Source organism: Sorex araneus, chromosome 7, assembly GCF_027595985.1.
Source record: "Sorex araneus isolate mSorAra2 chromosome 7, mSorAra2.pri, whole genome shotgun sequence".
NCBI lineage: Eukaryota > Metazoa > Chordata > Mammalia > Eulipotyphla > Soricidae > Sorex > Sorex araneus.
Window position 1 is genome coordinate 42,381,316 of NC_073308.1, and position 19,799 is coordinate 42,401,114.

General features: G+C 46.6%; 1 protein-coding gene, 1 long non-coding RNA gene and 1 other non-coding gene across 5 annotated transcripts in view; 2 read left to right on the forward strand and 1 right to left on the reverse strand.

The window, feature by feature from the left end:
• Positions 1 to 992: 992 nt before the first annotated feature.
• Positions 993 to 1,780, forward strand: LOC129406581 (uncharacterized). Its single transcript, XR_008631077.1, has 3 exons — positions 993 to 1,026; positions 1,151 to 1,255; positions 1,647 to 1,780. It is a non-coding gene; the product is annotated as an uncharacterized LOC129406581 (long non-coding RNA).
• Positions 1,781 to 2,499: 719 nt separating this feature from the next.
• LOC129406737 (U6 spliceosomal RNA) lies at positions 2,500 to 2,607 on the reverse strand. The gene has a single exon (XR_008631196.1). It is a non-coding gene; the product is annotated as a U6 spliceosomal RNA (small nuclear RNA).
• A 2,678-nt stretch (positions 2,608 to 5,285) lies between these two features.
• The window catches only part of XPO7 (exportin 7), a 98,691-nt gene continuing 84,177 nt past the window's right edge, over positions 5,286 to 19,799 (forward strand). For all 3 annotated transcript variants that reach the window (XM_055144349.1, XM_055144350.1, XM_055144351.1), the window contains exon 1: positions 5,286 to 5,415. In XM_055144349.1, coding sequence (XP_055000324.1) covers positions 5,398 to 5,415 — 18 coding nt within the window. In that variant the 5' untranslated portion in view covers positions 5,286 to 5,397. The remainder of the gene's footprint in view (positions 5,416 to 19,799) is intronic.

Here is a 19,799-nt window from a genome sequence, read left to right on the forward strand (position 1 = left end):
AATTCCTGAGTGTAGAGCCAGGAGTAACCCCTGAGCATCGCCAGGTGTGACCCCCTCCCAAAAAAAAAGTAAAAAAACAAAAACAAACAATAGTGTCTGAATTGGATCAGGAAGATAGTACAGGGGTTAAGGCACTTGTCTTGCACGCAGCCGACCAGGGTTCCGTCTCCAGCACCTCATAGACTCATAGGGTCCCCCAAACCCCACCAGGAATGATCCCTGAGCACAGAGCCAGGGGTACGCCCTGAACACCACCAGATGTGCCTCAAAAGACAAACAAAAAGTGTCTCAGTTGCCAAAGCGTTGCAGACACACACAATCTCTGTCCTGGAAGAAGACAGCAGGTTGGAAGGAACGTGTTTGCACCCTCTGGGGCCACAGGGCTGGTGGAGACAGAGGAGGAAGTACTGGCAGGGCGTCATTCCACTAAGTGAAATCCAGATTCCACACACACAAAAACGCTACTGATTGGGGCGGTGGGGGGACCTAAAGTTCCAAGAAAATATTTAACTTACCGGTGGTTGAGAGGCGCAATCTGTTGGAGGTGCAGAAATGCTGGGGGGAGCCAGAGCCCTTCGGGGGAAACCCCATAGCGGGAGCTTAGGTAACTGGGACCTTCTCATCTTCACTTCGCAGCGCCTACCCACCCCCACTCCCCGCCCGTGGCGGGCTTCCTCCAACACCGAAACACATCCCACTGAAAGCCACAGGGGGGCACCCGAGGTTGCCAGATTCCCCGAAATCACTTTAAACCCCCACAGGGAGCCCCAGGTATCCTGGAGGCCCCACCCATCCATCCCTCCAGCCTTTGGGAGGTGGAGACGGTCTCCTACTGAGGGCTGGACAGCAGGACTGTGTCCCTGCCCCATCCCCGTGGGACCCGTGGCGCCCTGCAGCCGGCGCTGACCCTGTGTGTGACTACTCACACACAGCCCGAGGCAGAGAAGCCAGCACACAGGCCGGACACCTGTGATGGGCAGAGAAGCAGCAGGAAGAAAACTGTCTCCCTTGTGCATTGCGGCACAGGTAAGGGTTGGGTGCCCCTGGGACTTTTGCTTTAATTGGGAAAGAGGGGAACCCCCCCTCTACCCCACACTTAATGCCACCACACCACAGGGTTCCTCTTCTTTGTGATGGTTTCTCTCAACAGGAGTTGGGACCGCACAGGTCAGAGACCACAGTTCCCCGAACTCTGCCCATTCAAAGGGCCTGTGAATTTGTCTTTGTGGGCAACAAAGGCAGAGCAGAAACCGAGGTAGGCCTGGAGATTAGGGAACCCCCAAATAAGACATGGGGCAGGGGCAGGGGCGGAGGGAGGGGCGAGGGCGCAGCCCGGATCAGGTAACTCTGTGAGGACACAGCAGGAAAGAAGAGATCCAATGGGCAGGAGCTGCACAGGCCTGAGGGGGTTGGGGCGGGGGAGGTGAGCAAAGACCAGAGTGTGTGAGGCATGAAAGTTCCACCCAGCGCTTCCTGACCAGGGTGGTGGCCGGAAGGACAGGCTCCAGTTTCATCCCTGGGCCTCACCCTTTCTCTGCTTCTTCCATCCCTGGGTCCTTCGTGTTCTGGAAACTCTGCAAAGAAGAGCTTATAATAATCATGCTACATAACACTGACTTAACATTTCTTTTTTTGTCTGTTTATAGGCCACACCCAGCAATGCTCAGGCGTTACTCCTGGGTCTGCACCCAGGAAGCACTCCTGGTGGTGCTGGTGGGGAAAGAGGGGAGGCATACAGGATGCCAGGGATAGAACCCAGGTCGGTCACATGCAAGGCGAGCACCCTACCCACTGTACCATCACTCTGGCCCCTGACTTTACAGAGTCTTTTGCTTGATTGATCTCATATGAGCCCCCCGTACATCCAATAATGAAACTAGCATAAGGAAATAAACTAATAATGCATTTATTGAGCATTTTCTCCATGCAGAGGTACCAGGGACACAGGATACGCAAGACAGATAAAATCCTTCTTACATTTACTAGGTTACTTTTTAGTTGGAGAGCCTCAGGAAGGAAAGGTTGGCCTTGCATGTGGCCAACCCAAGTTTAATCTCTGGCGCCCCCATTTGGTTCCCCAAACCCCTCCAGGATTGACCCCTGAGCACAGAGCCAGGCAGGAATAAGATCTGAACACTGATGGGTGTGGTCCAAGCCAAAAGGGGTGAAAAAAGGTAGAAAAAAACAGAATATATGCAAATAAAGAGTTTGGAACAGTGATTGAAGCCATAGGTACAAAGATGAGGTCAGGAGACACATTCTTTTTTTTTTTTGATGACTCATACAAGATTTATTTTTTTAATTTTATTTATTTTTTATTAGCAAATCACCATTAGTTACAGCCTTACAAATTTTCATGCTTGCGTTTCAGTCATACAATGATTGAGTACCCATCCCTCCACCAGTGCCCATTTTCCACCACCAGTAGTCCCAGCATCCCTCCCACCACCCTCACCCTGTTCCCTTCACCCCACCCTGCCTCTGCAGCAGGGCATTCCCTAAAATATGGAACGCTTCACGAATATTGCGCGTCATCCTTGCGCAGGGGCCATGCTAATCTTCTCTGTATCGTTCCAATTTTAGTATATGTGCTGCCGAAGTGAGCACCAGGAGACAAGTTCAGTAGAACCTGAGGAAAGCCTCTCTGAGGTCTCTAGTGGTGGGAAGACCACGCAGGGAAAACACCAGGCACAAGTCACTTCCAGCAAAGTCCTCAAGACAAGAAGGGCAAAATGTAGGGAGGGCTGGAGCGATAGATAGCACAGCAGGTAGGGCATTTGCCTCGCACGCAGCCAACCCGGATTCGATTCCCAGCATCCCATATGGTCCCCTGAGCACCGCCAGGAGTAATTCCTGAGTGCTGAGCCAGGAGTAACCCCTGTGCATCGCCAGGTGTGACCCAAAAAGCAAAAAAAAAAAAAAAAGAAGGGCAAATGTTGGGAGCGAGATTAGGGGATGACAAAGGGCTGTGAGTAGAGCACTCCTGGCAGGTGTGAGGCCCTGGGTTCCAGGCATCTCAAGGAAAAAAAAAAAAGTGGCAGTGGCAGGGGAAAGGGGGGAGGGAGAGATTGATCTTGGTCACTGGAAAGATTTGAAGTACATCCTAAAACGGTAAGTCATTTAAAGATTTTATTTTATCGGGCAGGACAGGGACTCCCAAGCAGTGCTCATGAGGCCTGAGGGCTTCACCAGCAATTCTTGGCCAGCTGGGCCATTGGTTTAATGTAAGGGCCCGGTGCTGGGGATACCTGTCCCAAACCCAGCATGCTTGGGGGCCTTGTGTAGTAATCGAACCCATGGCACATATGTACCCCAACAGTTATACTGCCCCTGCCCTCCATCCCCCCCAAGGACTTTAATGCAGGAACTAAAATTATCCAGTTTCTACATATTCTACCACTATCTAGAAAATGGACTAGCAGGGGGCAAGAGAGAAAGGGGGGAAACAAATTAGGAATATATTACCAGAGCCCAGGACAAAAGCAATGGTGATAGCCATGGAGATGAGAACAGACAGATCTGGAGGGTGTCACACAGATTTGACACGAAGATTCAACATGACGAGGTTACAGAAGCAAGAGTACAGTGTGGATACAGACACAACTTGCAAGTGGGACTAATGAAACCCTAGAAACCAGGACAACTCCTGGGTATTTAGTTTGACAAGACAAGATAACTGGTGATACCAATGGGAAACAGGAGAAACAAGCATGAAGAAGGCATTGATCTGGGCTGGGGGTGGATTGGGGCCAGGCTCACAGTACGCTGTTTCTTCTAGCCAGTCGGGAAAGTAGGGAATTGGGAGGCTGGCATGACAACCTAGACCTCAACAGGCCCCACGCTCATCATCTTAATGATTGGATACTGGAAGGATTTTGAGCGCGGGCGCACGCACACACACACACACACACACACACACACACACACACACGACTCCTCTCTCTCACAAAATCCTTCCTTACCAACCCCACCAACCCCAGCACAGAGTTAGCCAGAAGCAACAGTCCCAAAGCCACCTTACTTCAGTTTCCATCACCCTGAGTGGCAGGGCCACTCTTGCTTACAGAATCCCAGTTGCATGGAAATCTGGGTAATGTAGTTTTTAGATGCCCTACCTCTGCAAACCAGGAAGACAGGAGTTGAAATAAACACTAATGGCCAGTCCATTCTATCCACAATAGTAAGTGCTTCTATAATGCACTACCATCATCCTTTCCATGGCACACGTGTGTTAGTCCCTAGTCAATACAAATTTCAGAGAGGCAATGCTCTCAGAATCCAGTCACCCTTATCTGGGGGCCTTCATTGGGAGGCGCACTGGAATCCAAAGGAATACAGGATCCTCCGTTAGCTACTGCCGGTAATTTTAGGTGGGAGAGGCTGTGATTGTTCTCAGCGGGCGGGGACCGACCAACTCTGATGCATAGTCTAGAGATCCTGAGCCCCCGGGTCTCGATCTCCCCACCGTGACCACCCCTTCACATCATCTGACCCCCTTCAGGCGGCAACGGTACAGTGCTGGCTTAGCTCATCTCTCCGGGAGAACTCACTCCGTGCCGTCTGCATGTTTCCATCCTCACCACTGTTTGGCAGCTATTTCCATAAATGTTTATCGAGGAGAAAAGAACAGAAACGAACACAAGGAAATCACTATTTGGAATCTGGTAAAACCCAGGAAGCTGGGAGCAATGGCCGTTGGCCAGGAGAGATGAAAGCGAGAAAGACGCGAACAAAGTTGGCGGCTGCTGAAGCAGTGTCATTGGAAAGCAGAGAATAATGCAGGTACCCTAGCACATCGGAAGACCCCCCCCCCCCCCCGCCCCGAGGTGGAGGCGGAGGGGGGTGGGGTGGACGTGCTGCTGGGCTGCGGATCGGCATTCAGAGGAGCGGACGGGGGTCCTGAGGCACGTTAGGAGGAGGAGAGCCCGCCCGGTGCAGGGTTCCGGGCGGAGACTGGTTCGAGCCCCCCCCCCCCCCACCGTGTTAAGTCTTCCCCCTGCAGCCCAGCAGAGAGCAGCGCCCCTCGGCGTGGCGGCGGGCGCCCGCCCGAGTGAGCGCGGCGCCTTTAAAAATCCATGTAAACAAAGCTTTGTTCCCCCGGCTCCCCGCCCTCCGCGCTCCCCCCCGGCCCGCTCCTTCCTCCCACCCCCCGCGTCTCCGGGCCGCTGACGTTGCCCGCGCCTCTACGCCGTCCCAGCCGCGCTGCGCATTCTCCAACCGCGCCGCCGGCCGCCGGGGCCTGCGCAGCCGAGCCGCGCTACGCCACGAGCGTAGCGCGCCGAGCCCCCAGCGCGCAGGCGCGGCGGCGACGACGACGGCGGCGGCGGCGGCGGCGGCCCCGGCCGAGGTGCGCGCTGGGGGGGAGGGGGGGCCGGAGAGGAGCATGAATGGAGCAAAATGGCGGATCATGTGCAGGTGAGAGGAGCGGCGGGGGGGAGGGGGCGGCCGCGGGGAGTGGGGAGTGGGGGGCGCACGCGGCCGCGGGGGGCTCGGGCCGGCTCGGGGCTCGGCAGGCCCGCGCCGCCGCCGCCGCCGCCACCGCCGCGGCGGCTCGGGGCTCGGGGCTCGGGGGGCCGCCGCCGCCCGGCCCGCAGCTCCGGGGCCTTTCCCGCCTCCCGGCCGCCCGGGGGCCTCGTCCATCCCCTCCCACCCGGCCGCACGCCGCTGGCGCGGGGCTGGCAGCGCCCGGGTGGGCGCCCCGGGCCGGCGCTGCCCGCTCGCCGCCTTCCCGCGCGAGCGAGGCCTCCGCGAGGCACGGGGGAGGAGACCCGACCCCCCACGCCGGGCCGCGGGGCCCCCACCCCGCCCCAGATCACAAAAAAAAGGGAACCTCCCCCGGGCCCCTCGCCTCCGCTCCCGCGTCTTTCCCGCCGCCGTCCGCCTCGCGCCCCGAATCCACGCAGCCCCCCGCCGGCGCCCTCCCCGGAGCGCCGCTGCACCCCGCGCTCCCGCCCGCCCTCGCCGCGCCGCGGGCGCCGCCGGGCCCCCCCCCCCCGCGCCTCCAAAATGGGCTCCCCGGGGCCTGGGCCCACCGTCGCGGGGCCCCTCTCCTCCGGGCAGGAGTTGAGCCTCGCGCTCTCCCTGGCTCTTCCCCCCCCCCCCCGGTGAAACGCGGGGTTCAGGGGGGTGTGTCTGGAAGGGAGATGCTCGGGCGGGTGCGCACGTTGCCCCGGGGGGTCCGGGTCGCGGGTCCCGAGCCTCCCACGCGCGGGCGCGCTGGGCCCAGGCCACTTTTGCCTCCGGGAAGGAGCCACAGGCCCCAGGAAGGGGCAGCCCCGTTGCCGGAGCCTCACGCTTGCAGCCGTTGGAGGGGTTGGTTTTTGTGAACTCGGTGAAGTTGGGGGTTTTTTTGTTTTGTTTTGTTTTGTTTTTGTTTTTCTCTCCGTGCCTGCGATATGTTATTTGGGTGACACTTATTGGCACACGTCTATTGTCAGAGACCTTCAGATTTCAGAGGGAGCCGCATAGGTTTCGTCTTGTGGGAAATGAAAAGCAGGGAGCCCGAGAGCTGTCATCTTATTTTGCTTACGATTGTGGTATCATTTCTCGAGTGAAAAAACAAACAAACAATGGCCTTGTTCCTAATATAATGCCTGCAGAAGCTGGACTGGTGGGACTTCAACCACTCTCTCGCTCTCTCTTTTTTTTTTTAATTGGAGAGAGGACTATAATAAATTTTCAGGCCAAGGGTTCAGGAAAGATCTTTGGAGTGTGCCAGACAACTTATCAGGGTGAATTACATAGAAAATTGTGGCCTCAGATGGAAGAATTCATGATTGGTGCTTTAAAGGCAGTATCATGGCCTAATTCCAAAGTAGCAGTAAAACTTGATACAAGGTGATAATAATACTAGTGTAGCACCTCGAATTTCATAGCAGCCACCTCTAAGAAGCATAAGCGATTTTGTGTGATTTTTAAAAATACTTCCATCTTAAAAGAGTAGATTCCTTTTTCCTGGTATGGAAGGATTAAAGACAGGAGCAGGCAAGGATTTGTCTGTGTGTTTGGGGTGGGGGTGGGGGTGGGGGTGTCCCTCGTGGTTCAGAGTACCACCAGGGCCATCCCTGGGGCTGTGTGCAATGATCTTAGTGGGGGTACGGAAGGAAAGGGGATTGTGTCCACGTGTAGCAACCAGCTGGTTTGTATAGGTAGCCTTTCCGAGTGGTATTTGGAAAGTAGAGAAAGTGGTTGTATTTTTATGAACATATATCTGTTCTCTCTCCAAATAATGTGATGTCTCACATTTTTGGACTAAAAGACATTGTTCCTAATCAGAAGAAAGTCTAGATGCTTCAAAATAAGTTTCCTATCCCCTTGGCTACCTTACTTTTTAGTAAGGTCAAGTTTTTCTCCCTCTCACCCCTAAATAAAAATCTACCAAAGAACTTAATAACTTTCCTAAATAAAGAGCAGTGTGCTAGTCAGTATTTTATTTTCTTCTTCACTTTAAGCAGAGTACATTGGGGGAAGATTTTTCTTTTTAGCTAGATAAGTCATAGTGCTTTTCTTTGTTAGACTAAATTTGTTTGAGTATGCAGCACAGACTTTAAAATTGTACTTTATTGTAGTAGAAAACCTTCCCTAGGAAAAGATTCCTTTTTCCTGGTATGGAAGGAGGATTAAAGACAGACCTGCACTGTGGGGGAATACTCGTCTTATTACACTGTTGGAACATGCTGTGTAGAAAGGATTTACAGATTCAGACAGTGATTGTGTGAGCCTTGCAGAGTTAGTACTAAATAGTTGAGTCATCCTGTATCTAGTACTTTCCTGAGCCACCAGGGTGAGCAGTTTTTTTGTTGTTGGCTTTTTATCAACACGAAGCAAATATATGATTCTTAGGCTAAAATCCTGAGCATCTCTTATGTGTTTTGTACACAGTATAAGTGTCAATGCTACAACAATTTAGTGGTGGAAAATTTTTAATTAGTTGATGTGTCTTTTACCTCTGTCAATGTCATAATCGAGCCTGTTCCAGAGACAACTCTGAATTGTAAAAGGTTTCTTATTCTTGGTCTTAAATGACCTTTTGAAAGCCCCCTCATGGAGACAAAAATTATAGAGCACTGACTGTAAAAGAAAAAAAAATCAGACTCATTTGTATTTATCTTCCATTGCCCTTTCTTTGATTCCTTGTTTAAAAAAATATTTTTTGAGTTAAATGAAGAGAGGAGGGAGTCAGTATCTTCACTTACTGATTAGTTATTACAAAGAGATGAGGACAATGCAGGGTACAGTGGGAATGAAAAAAGGAAGAATCCGGCCTTAGAATGAATAGGATTCATATGGTATTCAGGATCTTGAAAGCAAAAGTGTAATATGTACCTATGTTATGTATGTATGTTATTTAAAAATTTTAACAGTGCAAAAGCTTAGCTTGATTATAGTAGAATTGCTAATTGTCTTTTCATCCTTTAAAACCTGCAAGGTAATGATAGGGGCTGTGGATAGTCCATTTTGAGAAAAGAATTCTGTACACTTTGGAGAATTCTAAATGGGGAGGGAGTAAGGGGCTTCTGGTAAACTAACCCGAGATGCTGACTATGTGCAAGGTCCTTTTCTAGCTATACTGGACATTACAGTGAACTCAGAACCCGGGAACTCTGGAGCCAAACTGCTGAGCTGTCAGATTCTGGTGGATCTCTTTGGGCAGGCTTCAGAAGCACAAACAGATACAAGAACTAATACACTGATTGCAAAACATGCTACATTTGTGTTGGATGACATTGGGATATATCTCCTCTTTTTCCCCATCTGCCTCCTCTCCTGGGAATTTATGCAAATATAAATGTCTGCATTTTAAAAGACCATTTATATGATGTCTTTGCCTTTAGTATATTCCCACTTGCTAGAAATTTCTTCAGAAAAATTAAGAGACTTGCTATCATTCAAACACTTAATAAAACAAGGATGTTACTGTCATGGGATTTCTCAGATGTGGAGAGGAGAAAGTCACTGAGAAAAAAAGAAATTTCTTATTCTATTTCATACAGAAACATTAAATTCCATTTGATTTGATCTAGAAATTGATGTTCTTAATCACCGGAGTATTTTATTTTTTTCTTGGTTGGATTTTGAAAGCAATATTGCACCATGGCCTTTTGAGAAGGGAATGTTGCCAGTGTAAACCAATAAGCTAATGTCTCTGAAGAAACAGCTACTGAGGCTCTTTGCTCACTGAATTCAGTATATGTAAGGAATATAGTGTTTAGAAATTGTCAGTTTTTTCCCCAAAAAGATGAACTCCAAACATCTCTCAGATTGTCTCAGGGTCTGGAAATCTGGGAGTGACTTCACTGCAGAGTTTCATCTGCCCGTTAGCTCTCTGCTGGGGCTGCAGGCAGTCCTCAGGCTGCCCAGAGAGGAGCGCCCGTGTCTGTCCTTACCCACGTGCTGGCCGCCAGGCCTGTGAGGTACCTGAGGCTACTGATCCGGGACTCCATTGCCTTGCCTCCTGTTTGGGGGTATTTAAGTCTTTACCACCTGATCTTCTGGTAAATCATTTTAAAGGACTTCTTTTACTAAAAAAATTTAGACACTGTTGGGGCTGGAGTGATAGCACAGCGGGTAGGGCGTTAACCTTGCACGCGGGCGACCCGGGTTTGAGTCCCAGCATCCCATATGATCCCCTGAGCACCACCAGGAGTAATTCCTGAGTGCAGAGCCAAGAGTAACCCCTGTGCATTGCAGAGTGTGACCCAAAAAGCAAAAAAAAAAAAAAAAAATTTAGACACTGTCATTTATCTTGGTGTTTTGGGGAATATAATGATACCATCTCACCATCTGGGTTCCAGCATCCCCTCCAACCCCCCCCCTCTGTCTCCTTTTCTCCCTCTCTCCCTCTCCCCCCCTCTCGTTGCCCCCCCTGCATACCCAGTTTGTAAGCTGTCTCTCAGGGTCTGTTATCATTGGCCATTTTGATTCCTTACTGTGTGTCTTCATACTTCACATTTGGTGTCTGCCCTCTCCAAATCACTCCATTCCCTCCAGTTCCATTCAAGTTGCATCAAACTGAAAGACTGCATCTTTTCTTAAAGCTGAGTAGTGTTCTATTACATATGTATGCAATGAGGGTTTTTTTAATAGTTTTTTTTTCTTTTGATATGCTTATCTGTTGTTGGGTTCCTCTGTTGTTTCCAGATCTTGACTATTGTGAATAGACTTGGCTACAATAAATAGACCTTTTCAGATTAGTGCTTTTTGTGTTCCCTGTGTAAATACCAAGAAGTAGAATAGCTGGGTCATAAGGTAACTTTATTCTTAATTTTTTTTTCTTTTTGGGTCACACCCAGCGATACTCAGGGGTTACTCCTGGCTCTGCACTCAGGAATTACTCTTGGCGGTGCTTGGGGGACCATATGGGATGCCGGGGATCGAACCTGGGTCGGCCGAGTGCAAGGCAAACGCCCTACCTGCTATGCTATTGCTCTGGCCCCTATTCTTAATTTTTAAAGAAGTTTCTCTTTAGTTTTTCAGAGGCTGGATTACAGGGCTTTTTCACATGTGTTTGATGTTGGCTTTGTATCAGTATCAGTGCCTTCTCCTTGCTGTTGTTGTTTTTAACCCGGGTGAAATATGCCTTGAGACAGGTACAAAAAGTCATGTTTCAGCTTGATGACTTTCCACAAGGGAACAATATTTTGTAACCCCTAAATCAGTAATATTCATTCCTCAAAAGCTCGTCTGATTCCCCTGTCACCAGGGAGAGAAGCAGCATTGATTGGTAGTTCTTTAGCTTTTTTAAGGAGCTAATAGAAACTGTACTGTCAAGGGAAATGTCTACCTCCACCAGAAATTGTTTATAATTTCAGGCCTTTCATGAACATTAGAATGAAAAGTGATGTTCCTTTTTTTGGGGGGGGGGCTTTTTGGGTCACACCTGGTGATGCAGAGGGGTTACTCCTGGCTCATGCACTCAGGAATTACTCCTGGCGGTGCTCAGGGGACCATATGGGATGCTGGGAATCGAACCCGGGTCGGCCGCGTGCAAGGCAAGCGCCCTACCCGCTGTGCTATCGCTCCAGCCCCAGTGATACTCCTTTTTAAATGAAAGAAGTGTGCCCTTTTTTTGTTGATATATTTTTTTGAGAAACTGGTTTGCAAGAATTAGTTCAGGATCACAAATCCTTAGAGAATTACATGTAGTATGAATTTTTTAGTGTGGAATTGTTGAGGATCATTAATAGATACTTTAAGGATCTATTAATGTCCTATTCTGAGTGCTGTATACATAGAAGGAAGGACAAGATGTGATGTCCTACTTCCAGGGACTTTGCGTTTTCATTGGGGAGATAGTAACAAGTCTGGGTTGTTGAGTTTTGAGTTTGTAATGAGGCTGTGGTTTTTGTCACCATGTCCCTGAATGAGGGCTCTATCATTCTGTTACCTTCTCTCCTTTTCTAATGTGGCTGAATTTCCCCCTTCACATATATATTGGTTTTACTAGAACAGGGAGTTCTTGGTGGAAGGAAATTGGTATCAGGGACATATCAGAATCATTGGCAAAGGAAGGACACAGTCAAACACTGGCCTGAGTGTGTGTGATGTTGGTGTTTGTGGCACTTCACACATATTCATGCACTCACACTTCGGCTCCAAATGGATACGATGTGTTTGAGAGAAGGCAGTATTGGAAACAATACTGACATTTATTGGACTTGACCTGCTTGTATAGGACTTGGTATGATCTCATGTAATCTCAGAGCAGCTGGGTAAAGGCAGGTATTAGAGGTTATAGTTACGGAACTTTCCTTGAAATAGACTGATGAAAGGAGCTGGTGTCACTTGAACATGAGAACTGTTGGAGGGTTTAGATGATGAGAGTGATGGTGATTGTTACCCAGTATTTTGGTGAGGATAAGAGAGAAGATAACATTTTTTGAGCACCTTTGTATAAGAAATTATGCCATAAAATATGTAGCCTCAGAAGATTTGAGAGTCATGCTAGATTTTTACCCCAAAGAGTGAGGCAGTTGTATGATTTTTGTTTGTTTTGTGTCACACCTTGGGGTGCTGAGTGTTCAGGGATTACTCCTGGTGGGCCTTGGGGGAACTGTATCTGGTGCCGGGCACCAAAGCTGGGTTCACTGTGTGCAAAGCAAGGCCGTGTCTGCTGTCCTGTCACTCTGATCCCTGACAGTTATATGATTAAAGGGGAAATGAACCCAAGTACTTTTTCCAACTTTGTTGTGGTTTGTTTCCAGAGTTTTTGAAAGCATATATCATAAATATTTCAAAAATTATTTCAAAATTTATTTTAAAAATCTCAATTATCTCTATTGACTGGACAGGAGCCATAGCACAGCGGGTGGGGCATTTGCCTTGCACGCGACCGACCCGAGTTTGATTCCTCTGCCCCTCTTGGAGAGCCCAGCAAGCGACCGAGAGTATCCCATCCAGACGGCAGAGCCTGGCAAGCTACCTGCAGCGTATTTGATATGCCAAAAACAGTAACAAGTCTCACAATGGAGATGTTACAAATCAGTGAACAGCAAGATGACAGTGCTACGGACTGTGCAGTGCTACCTCTACTGCCTACTGAATTTCAGTGTTATCTTTCTTCCAAAACTTTATTGCTTAAAGTCTGATACTTTAGTCTCTTAAAATAGAATTTGCTATGAAGGAATCTGGGAAATCAGATATTTGTTTCACATTATCTGTATTTAGTTGGAAAAAAGTCATCTCATTTGTCCAATATATTTAGAGTATTTGGTGTTAATAGATGATTTTTTTTTATCGCCTTGTCATTGACCAGTTAACTCTTGAGTTGACAGGTATTGAGAATATCTCTAATCTGTCTGAAAGCTTGTCTTTTGGAGGAGCATTCAAAAATTTAAAAGAAAAAATATATTTGCCGAAAAATGAATCTCCCCTCCATCAATATTTTGAATTGATTGGATGTTCTGAGGCTGAGCAGATTTCTTCAAGCTTTCTTAAGACTTACAACAAACTATTTTTAAACAATCATTTTAAACTAACTGAACAGGGTCTGTTTAAAATAAGGACGTTATCCCTAAAGTGTCATAAATTAAAACTTTTGACTAATTATTGGGATTCTACCGTTTAGTCTAATTTACTGTCCACATTACAAATAGATCAGAATATTGCTGACAGAAAGTTTCTAATTTGCAGAAAACAGTTCCTAAAGCCTATGCACTCTCAACTCTTTTTTGGGTTAATATACACATGTCCTGGAAGTCAGAGACCTTTTTTTCAAAAGGGTTAGTGTGAGACTTCAAGGTAATTTATCTCTCCCTCCCTCGTCCTCCTCCTCTAGTTCAGATAGCAATTAGAGAAGTGACTGCAGTTCATAGAGATTGCTACTGGCTCAGTTGGATGCCAGTGGAGATCACGTCTTTATTTAAATCAATTTTATGTATAAGTTGTATTGAAAGTGCACCAAGTGACAGATGTATACACCTGTGACTTCACCACGGCAGTCAGAATACAGAACATTTCCTCCTCGCTTTGCATCCTGTCCCTCCCTCAGCCCCACACAGCCCTCATCTGCTTTCTCCACTATATTATAAAATAATTTGTACTTCCTGGAATTTCACAGAATGCACTTTGTACTCTTACTCAACCCAGTGAGTTTAAGATTTCATTCAGGTTGTTGTGTCACATCATATGTTGTTAGTGTTTTTTGGTTGTTGTTGTTTTGTTTTGTTTTTTAATTGTTGAAATTGTCCGCTGCATGAGTATACTATATTTCCTATATCTGTTCACTCTCTGGTAGATAGTTGGACTATTTTCAGTATTTAGTCTCTGAATAAAGGACCTGTAAATATTCATATACATGTCTGTGGGTGGGCACAATTTCATTTCTCTTGAGTTAATTAGCTTTGAGTAGAATTCGAGTTCTTTGGTTTGTTCCACTTTTAAAGAAACTGGGAGCCTGGGAAAGAACACAGGGGTTAAGGTGTATGTGGCTTCCCTACTTTATTCCCCAGCACCACATGGTCCACCAAGCATCACTGGTTGTGGTCCTGGAGGCTCCTGGGCATTGCTAGGCATGACCCTGGAGCCCCGCCCCCAAGAAAAAACAAAAAACAAAACAGACACCACCATCCTGGTCCCAGCACCTCAGGTTTGCGCAGCTCTGCATCCTTGGGCTCTTGCATTGATCAAGAATGACCAGTAGGTGTCCATTTACCTTCTCATCAGCAGCAGTGGACCATTTGGGTTCGTGGTTCTAGTGGGATCTGAACTGTGGCTTGGATTTGCATTTCCTTACTACAGTTAACCTGTGCTGCATCTCTTGGTTTGCTCTATGACCTTTCGTATATTTCAGAGGGGTGCAAGCCAGGCTTGTGGTTGGGCTGTATGGGCTGAGAACTAAAAATAATTTAAGCATACTTAAAAAATAATTTTTTTTTAGTCACAGTGAAATAGATCATTATAATGCTGTTCATGATGAGGTTTCATTCATACGATGTTCCAGCACCCATCCCTCCACCAGGGTACATTTCCCAGCACCAGTGTCCCCAGTTACCCCCGATTCCCCCCCCCCCCAGCTTGCCTCTATGCAGGCACTTCCCCCACCTCTCCCCCTCTCCCTTCTCTCCCTCCCTCTCTCTGTCTCAGGTCTCTTTCTCTCTCAGTTTTGACATTTTTAAATGGAAGTTTAGCTGAAATATAGCCTCCTGAGTTTCTGAGTTACTTCTTTGTTTCTGGCTACTTTTGTGCTAAACTAACGGGGTTGAATAGTTGCAACAGAGAACTTTTGACCTAATAGCCCTCAAAGCCTAAAATATTTACTGTTGGTCCTTTACAAAAAGTTTGCAAACTTCGGGTGCTCTGTCTTCTCAAATCGATTGCTTACCTTCTTTGTAAAGGAGGGCAAGCCTTTGTGCTTCTGTCTCACGCCCTGTTTGACAGTCTCCAGATCACATTTGGTAATAGTTTTTTTTTTCTATCTTTCTTTTTTCTTTGATACTTTGGAACACTTACTGCACTGCCCAAAATGATAACTGCTAACCTTGTGTTGCCTCGTCAATGAATTAGTTTTTTAAAAAATTAAGTTCCTTAATTGTGTGGCCACAGCTCAGGTGCTCAGTAGCCACTTGTGGCTGTGCACTGTGCAAATACAAAATATTCCCATTGTCACAGAAATTTCTCTTGTGTAGTACTACTTGAGACACGAAAAGCTTGTCATGCAACCAAAGGGATTAAAAGCAGTAGATCATGGGTTACAGGATTGCTTGCCTTGGGGCCTGTGAAAATTCCATTCTCATTCTCCCAGGTGTGTGAATGACTGCAAATGGGTACATTGAAGCATTTACCTAAGGTTATTTACTGTTTATGCTATGAGTCTAAAATATGTTCTTTTCTATTAGCTTAGTGAGAGGAAGCAGTCAGGAAGAGAACTTTAGGACTTTATTCATAAGAAGAGTATTTTACAGTAGTAAAATACCCTGATCCTTTCTTCCCCAGTGTACTTTGCAAAAAATAAGCTTCTAAAATTTCCATTATTTTCAACCAGGTAGCAGTACTTTACAGATAACATTGAGGAAGTATTTAACCACTAAATCATTTACTTAAAATCTTGATGTTCTGACAGTCCTGGGCCCCTTCAGCTACTAATTTTAAGGTATTATTGGCCTGGAAGCTTTTCATAGCAATAGTATTAGCTTTTATAATTCAGTAATACTTGAAATGGTTAAATGGTTTTATGGCTAAAATGACTTTTTTTTTCTTTCTTTTTGGGTCACACCCAGCAATGCACAGGGGTTAATTCCTGGCTCTGCACTTAGGAATCACTCCTGGTGGTGCTCGGGGGACCATGTGGGATGCTGGGAATCGAACCCAGGTTGGCCACGTGCAAGGCAAACGCCCTACCTGCTGTGCTATTGCTCCAGCCCCTAAAATGACATATTTTTAAGTTTGACTTTAAGCACTGTTTTCTTTTTTTGTCACTGAGAACTTTTGTGTGATTCAGTTCTAAGGCACAGTGGTAATAGATTCTGAATAAATGGGGAAGTGGGATCAAATCGATGACCAAATAGCCATTCTCTTTTGGCACAAAAAATTTATGTATTATGCCCGTTCAATTGTTTCTTAATATGGAGATGTTTGTATCTTTCAGATGACTGATTTGTCATGGCAGTGTCATAATCTGTGCTAGAAACAAGCGTTAGAATTGGAGTAAGGTTATACCAGCTAACACTGAGAAAGTTGCATAGGCATTCTGTTGATGTCCTTGTACGTACATATAGGAAATGTGTTAGAAATGGGTCGATTCAGAGGCTTCCATGAGTACATGTATGTGCACTATATATGTGTGTGTATATGCATATATTGCTTTTCAAGCTATTTGGTTAATTGTAGTTGAGATCATGTAGTTACAATAGGTTTCTTTTTAACATTCAGAATTACTACACTCCACCACCACCAGTGTCAGAGGCCACCACTGTCTCAAGTCACTTCTAGTCAGCCCTTTCCTTTCCCACTCTTTGATCCCCCTCACCTGCTACTTGATAACCCCATTCAAAGACCAGGAGTTTGTTATCACTGGGTATTGTCTGTTCCCTTGCTTTGTTCTTTATTTGCCTCCTATGAGAAGAAATTATTTGCTCTTAGTCCTCCCTCCAGGTTTTTTGTTTAACATAACCCCCTCTAATTCCGTCCATCTTATAGAAGAAGCAATGTTTTTTTTCTTTTCCTATAGCTACCGAGAGTATCCTGCCCTCACGGCAGAGCCTGGCAAGCTACCCATGGCGTATTCGACATACCAAAAACAGTAACAAGTCTAACAGTGGTTACTGGTGCCCGCTCGAACAAATAGAGCAATGGGATGACAGTGATGCAGTGATAGCTATATAGTGCATTGTGTATATATACCACAATTTTGCTGTGCACTCATCTGTTGTTGGACTTGGGGTTGTTTCCAGATTTTGACTATTGTAAACGGTACTGCATGGAATATGTGTATATATCTTTTCCTATTTGTGTCTTTGTGGGATAGAAGCCAAGGAGTGGAATTGCTTGATCATATGAAAGTTCTATTTTTAATTTTTTGAGAAATTTCCGTAATGCTTTCCATAGAAACTACATCAGACAGCAGTCTCATTAACAGTAAATGAGAGTTCCTTTTTCATTTTGCTTTATATATTTATATTGCAAATATATTTCAAATGTAATTCATGACGGACTGGAGCAATAGCAGTGTGGGTAGGGCATTTGCCTTGCATGCAGCCGACCTGGGTTCGATTCCTCCATCCCTCTCAGAGAGCCTGGCAAGCTATCGAGAGTATCCCGCCCGCACAGAAGAGCCTGGCAAGCTACCTGTGGCGAATTCAATATGCCAAAAACAATAACAACAAGTCTCACAGTGGAGACATTACTGGTGTCTGCTCGAGCAAATTGAGGAACAACGGGGTGACAGTTCTCCAGTGCAGTGCAATAATTCTTGAGATATTTTTGAGTCAATCTTGTGTCTCTCTAACGAACCCTAAATATGTCGCCTAATTGTGATTTAACCAGAACAGCGTTGCTTTATAACAGACTCATCCTGTTGGTGACTTGTGAGATAGGAGGAATGACAACTAATTGTAAATCTATTCACTCAGTTGATTATTTTTTATGTGTCGCATGGCATATTATCAGACGTTGGGAATATACCTGAACCCCACCAGTAATGACTTCCTAATCCCCAAGCCAGGAGTAGCCCCCTGAGTACCATTGGGTGTGGACCAAAAAATCAAATAAATCGGTACATGCTTTAGTCGAATCTAAAAATGCATGTTCTACAGGCTGATTACAGAGAGTTCCATAAGCAATAAGTCATGGAACATTCCAGGAAAATGAAAGCAATTAAATATGATCACTGTGTGGGAAATAAAGAGGAGTAATTTGAAAAACGAAACTACCATGGTCAAAAGGGACTGAATCATGAAAAGCCTGTTACATTCTGATACAGAATTTGTACAGTAGTTATCTAGACAACAGTTTTTAAAAAGTGACCAGAGTGCTTTCATCCCTGCGGTGAGTGTGTGGAAAATGGATCGGACATGGCCATAGCAGTAATCTGTGCAGGTAGTTACTGGTCCTGGACGCAGGCAAGGCTGCGAGGGTGGCAACTGGGAGCTGCTGCTCAGGCTTAGGCTCCGTGGGATTTGGTTAACCCGCGTGGAGAAGGAAGAAGCAGGCTCCAGGTTCTGGGCAGCAGAGTGATGTGATGTGAGGAAGAGGGGAAGGTCAGCCTTGAACATGCAAAATTTTTGGTACTTTATCTCTTTTGGGTGAGATATAAGCAAATTTCAAACTAGGCAAAACATAGCAATTTTTTTTTCTTTCTTTTTGGGTCACACCTGCAATGCACAGGGGTTACTTCTGGCTCTGCACTCAGGAATCACCCCTGGCGGTGCTCAGGGGACCATATGGGATGCTGGGAATCGAACCCAGGTCGCCCTCGTGCAAGGCAAACGCCCTACCCGCTGTGCTATTGCTCCAGCCCCCTCCTGGCGAGCTCAGGGGTGCCTTTATGGAATGTCCGGGATCAAACCCTGGCGAGGGGTGAGCAAGGCAAGCACCCTACCCGCTCTACTTTGTGCCGGCCCTAGAAGAGACTTTGTTTTGCTTTTGGGCCACACATGGTGGTGCTCAGGGCTTTCTCCTGGCTCTGCACTCAGGAATCACTTCTGGCGGCTCTCGGGGGATCAGGTACAGAGCCAGGGACTGAACCTGGGTCAGCCGCATGCAAGGCAAGCTTGTCATCCATTATTCTGTCACTAGGGAGCCCAAGTGTGGGATTACTCCTGATGGTTCTGTACCATCCCTGAGATGTCAGGATCAGAACTCAGGCCTCCGGCCCACAGAGCATGCTGTCTGGCCCCTTTATTCCCCTTCCTGCTCCTGTTTATTCTATTAGGAAAGTGTTTTTCTCTCTCTCTCTCTCTCTCTCTCTCTCTCTCTCTCTCTTTTTTTTTTTTTTTTTATTTTTGGGTCACACCTGGTGATGCACAGGGATTACTCCTGGCTCTGCACTCAGGAATTACTCCTGGCAGTGCTCAGGGGACCATATGGGATGCTGGGATTCGAACCCGGGTCGGCTGCGTGCAAGGCAAACGCCCTACCCGCTGTGCTACTGCTCCAGCCCCAGAGAAGTGTTTCTCAATCTTTCTCATACAGTGCCTCCTGCTGACCCTGCTTCCTTACAGTGACTTCCCAGTTGACCCCCTAGTTTTCCTGCCGTGCTTCCCCCCTCACCCTCTCACCCCCGTTTATGAGATTTTTTTCACCTGTGGCCCTTTATCCACCAGAGGACTTTATGAAGATGAGAAGTGCTGTAACGAGAAGATTCTTTAGGCCTTCTTTTTTACGGCTTGTCTTATTTGCTGATTCAATGGGTTCCTGGAAAGCATTTTTCATATAGCATATAGTAGTGTAAACTTGAAAGGCAAACTGATACTGTACTAAACTGTGATGGGAAAATATTTAGAATTCTAGATAATCAGAAAATCAGCATGTATGAGGAAAAAAAAATTCTGAAGGAATATTTACTTACCGGGGTTTCTTGTTTTTTTATTTTTTATTTTAATTTTTTGACCTTTTTTAGTTTGGGGCCAGAGGGTAAATATGGAACTCTGAAATCTTGGTTTCTCTGAATCACGGTTCAGGGTTCCAAGATTAAGTGTTTGCGGTTGCTTTTACTCTTTTCCTTTAATGTTCTGTCTTGAGTCTTCTATGCCTTTTTTCTTAAACCTTCTGAAGGAGTTACAAGTGTTCGGAGTTTTCTTATGGTTAAGGGCCTTGCAGTGCTAGATCAAACCAGGGCTTCACACGCTCCTCACTAGAGCCGC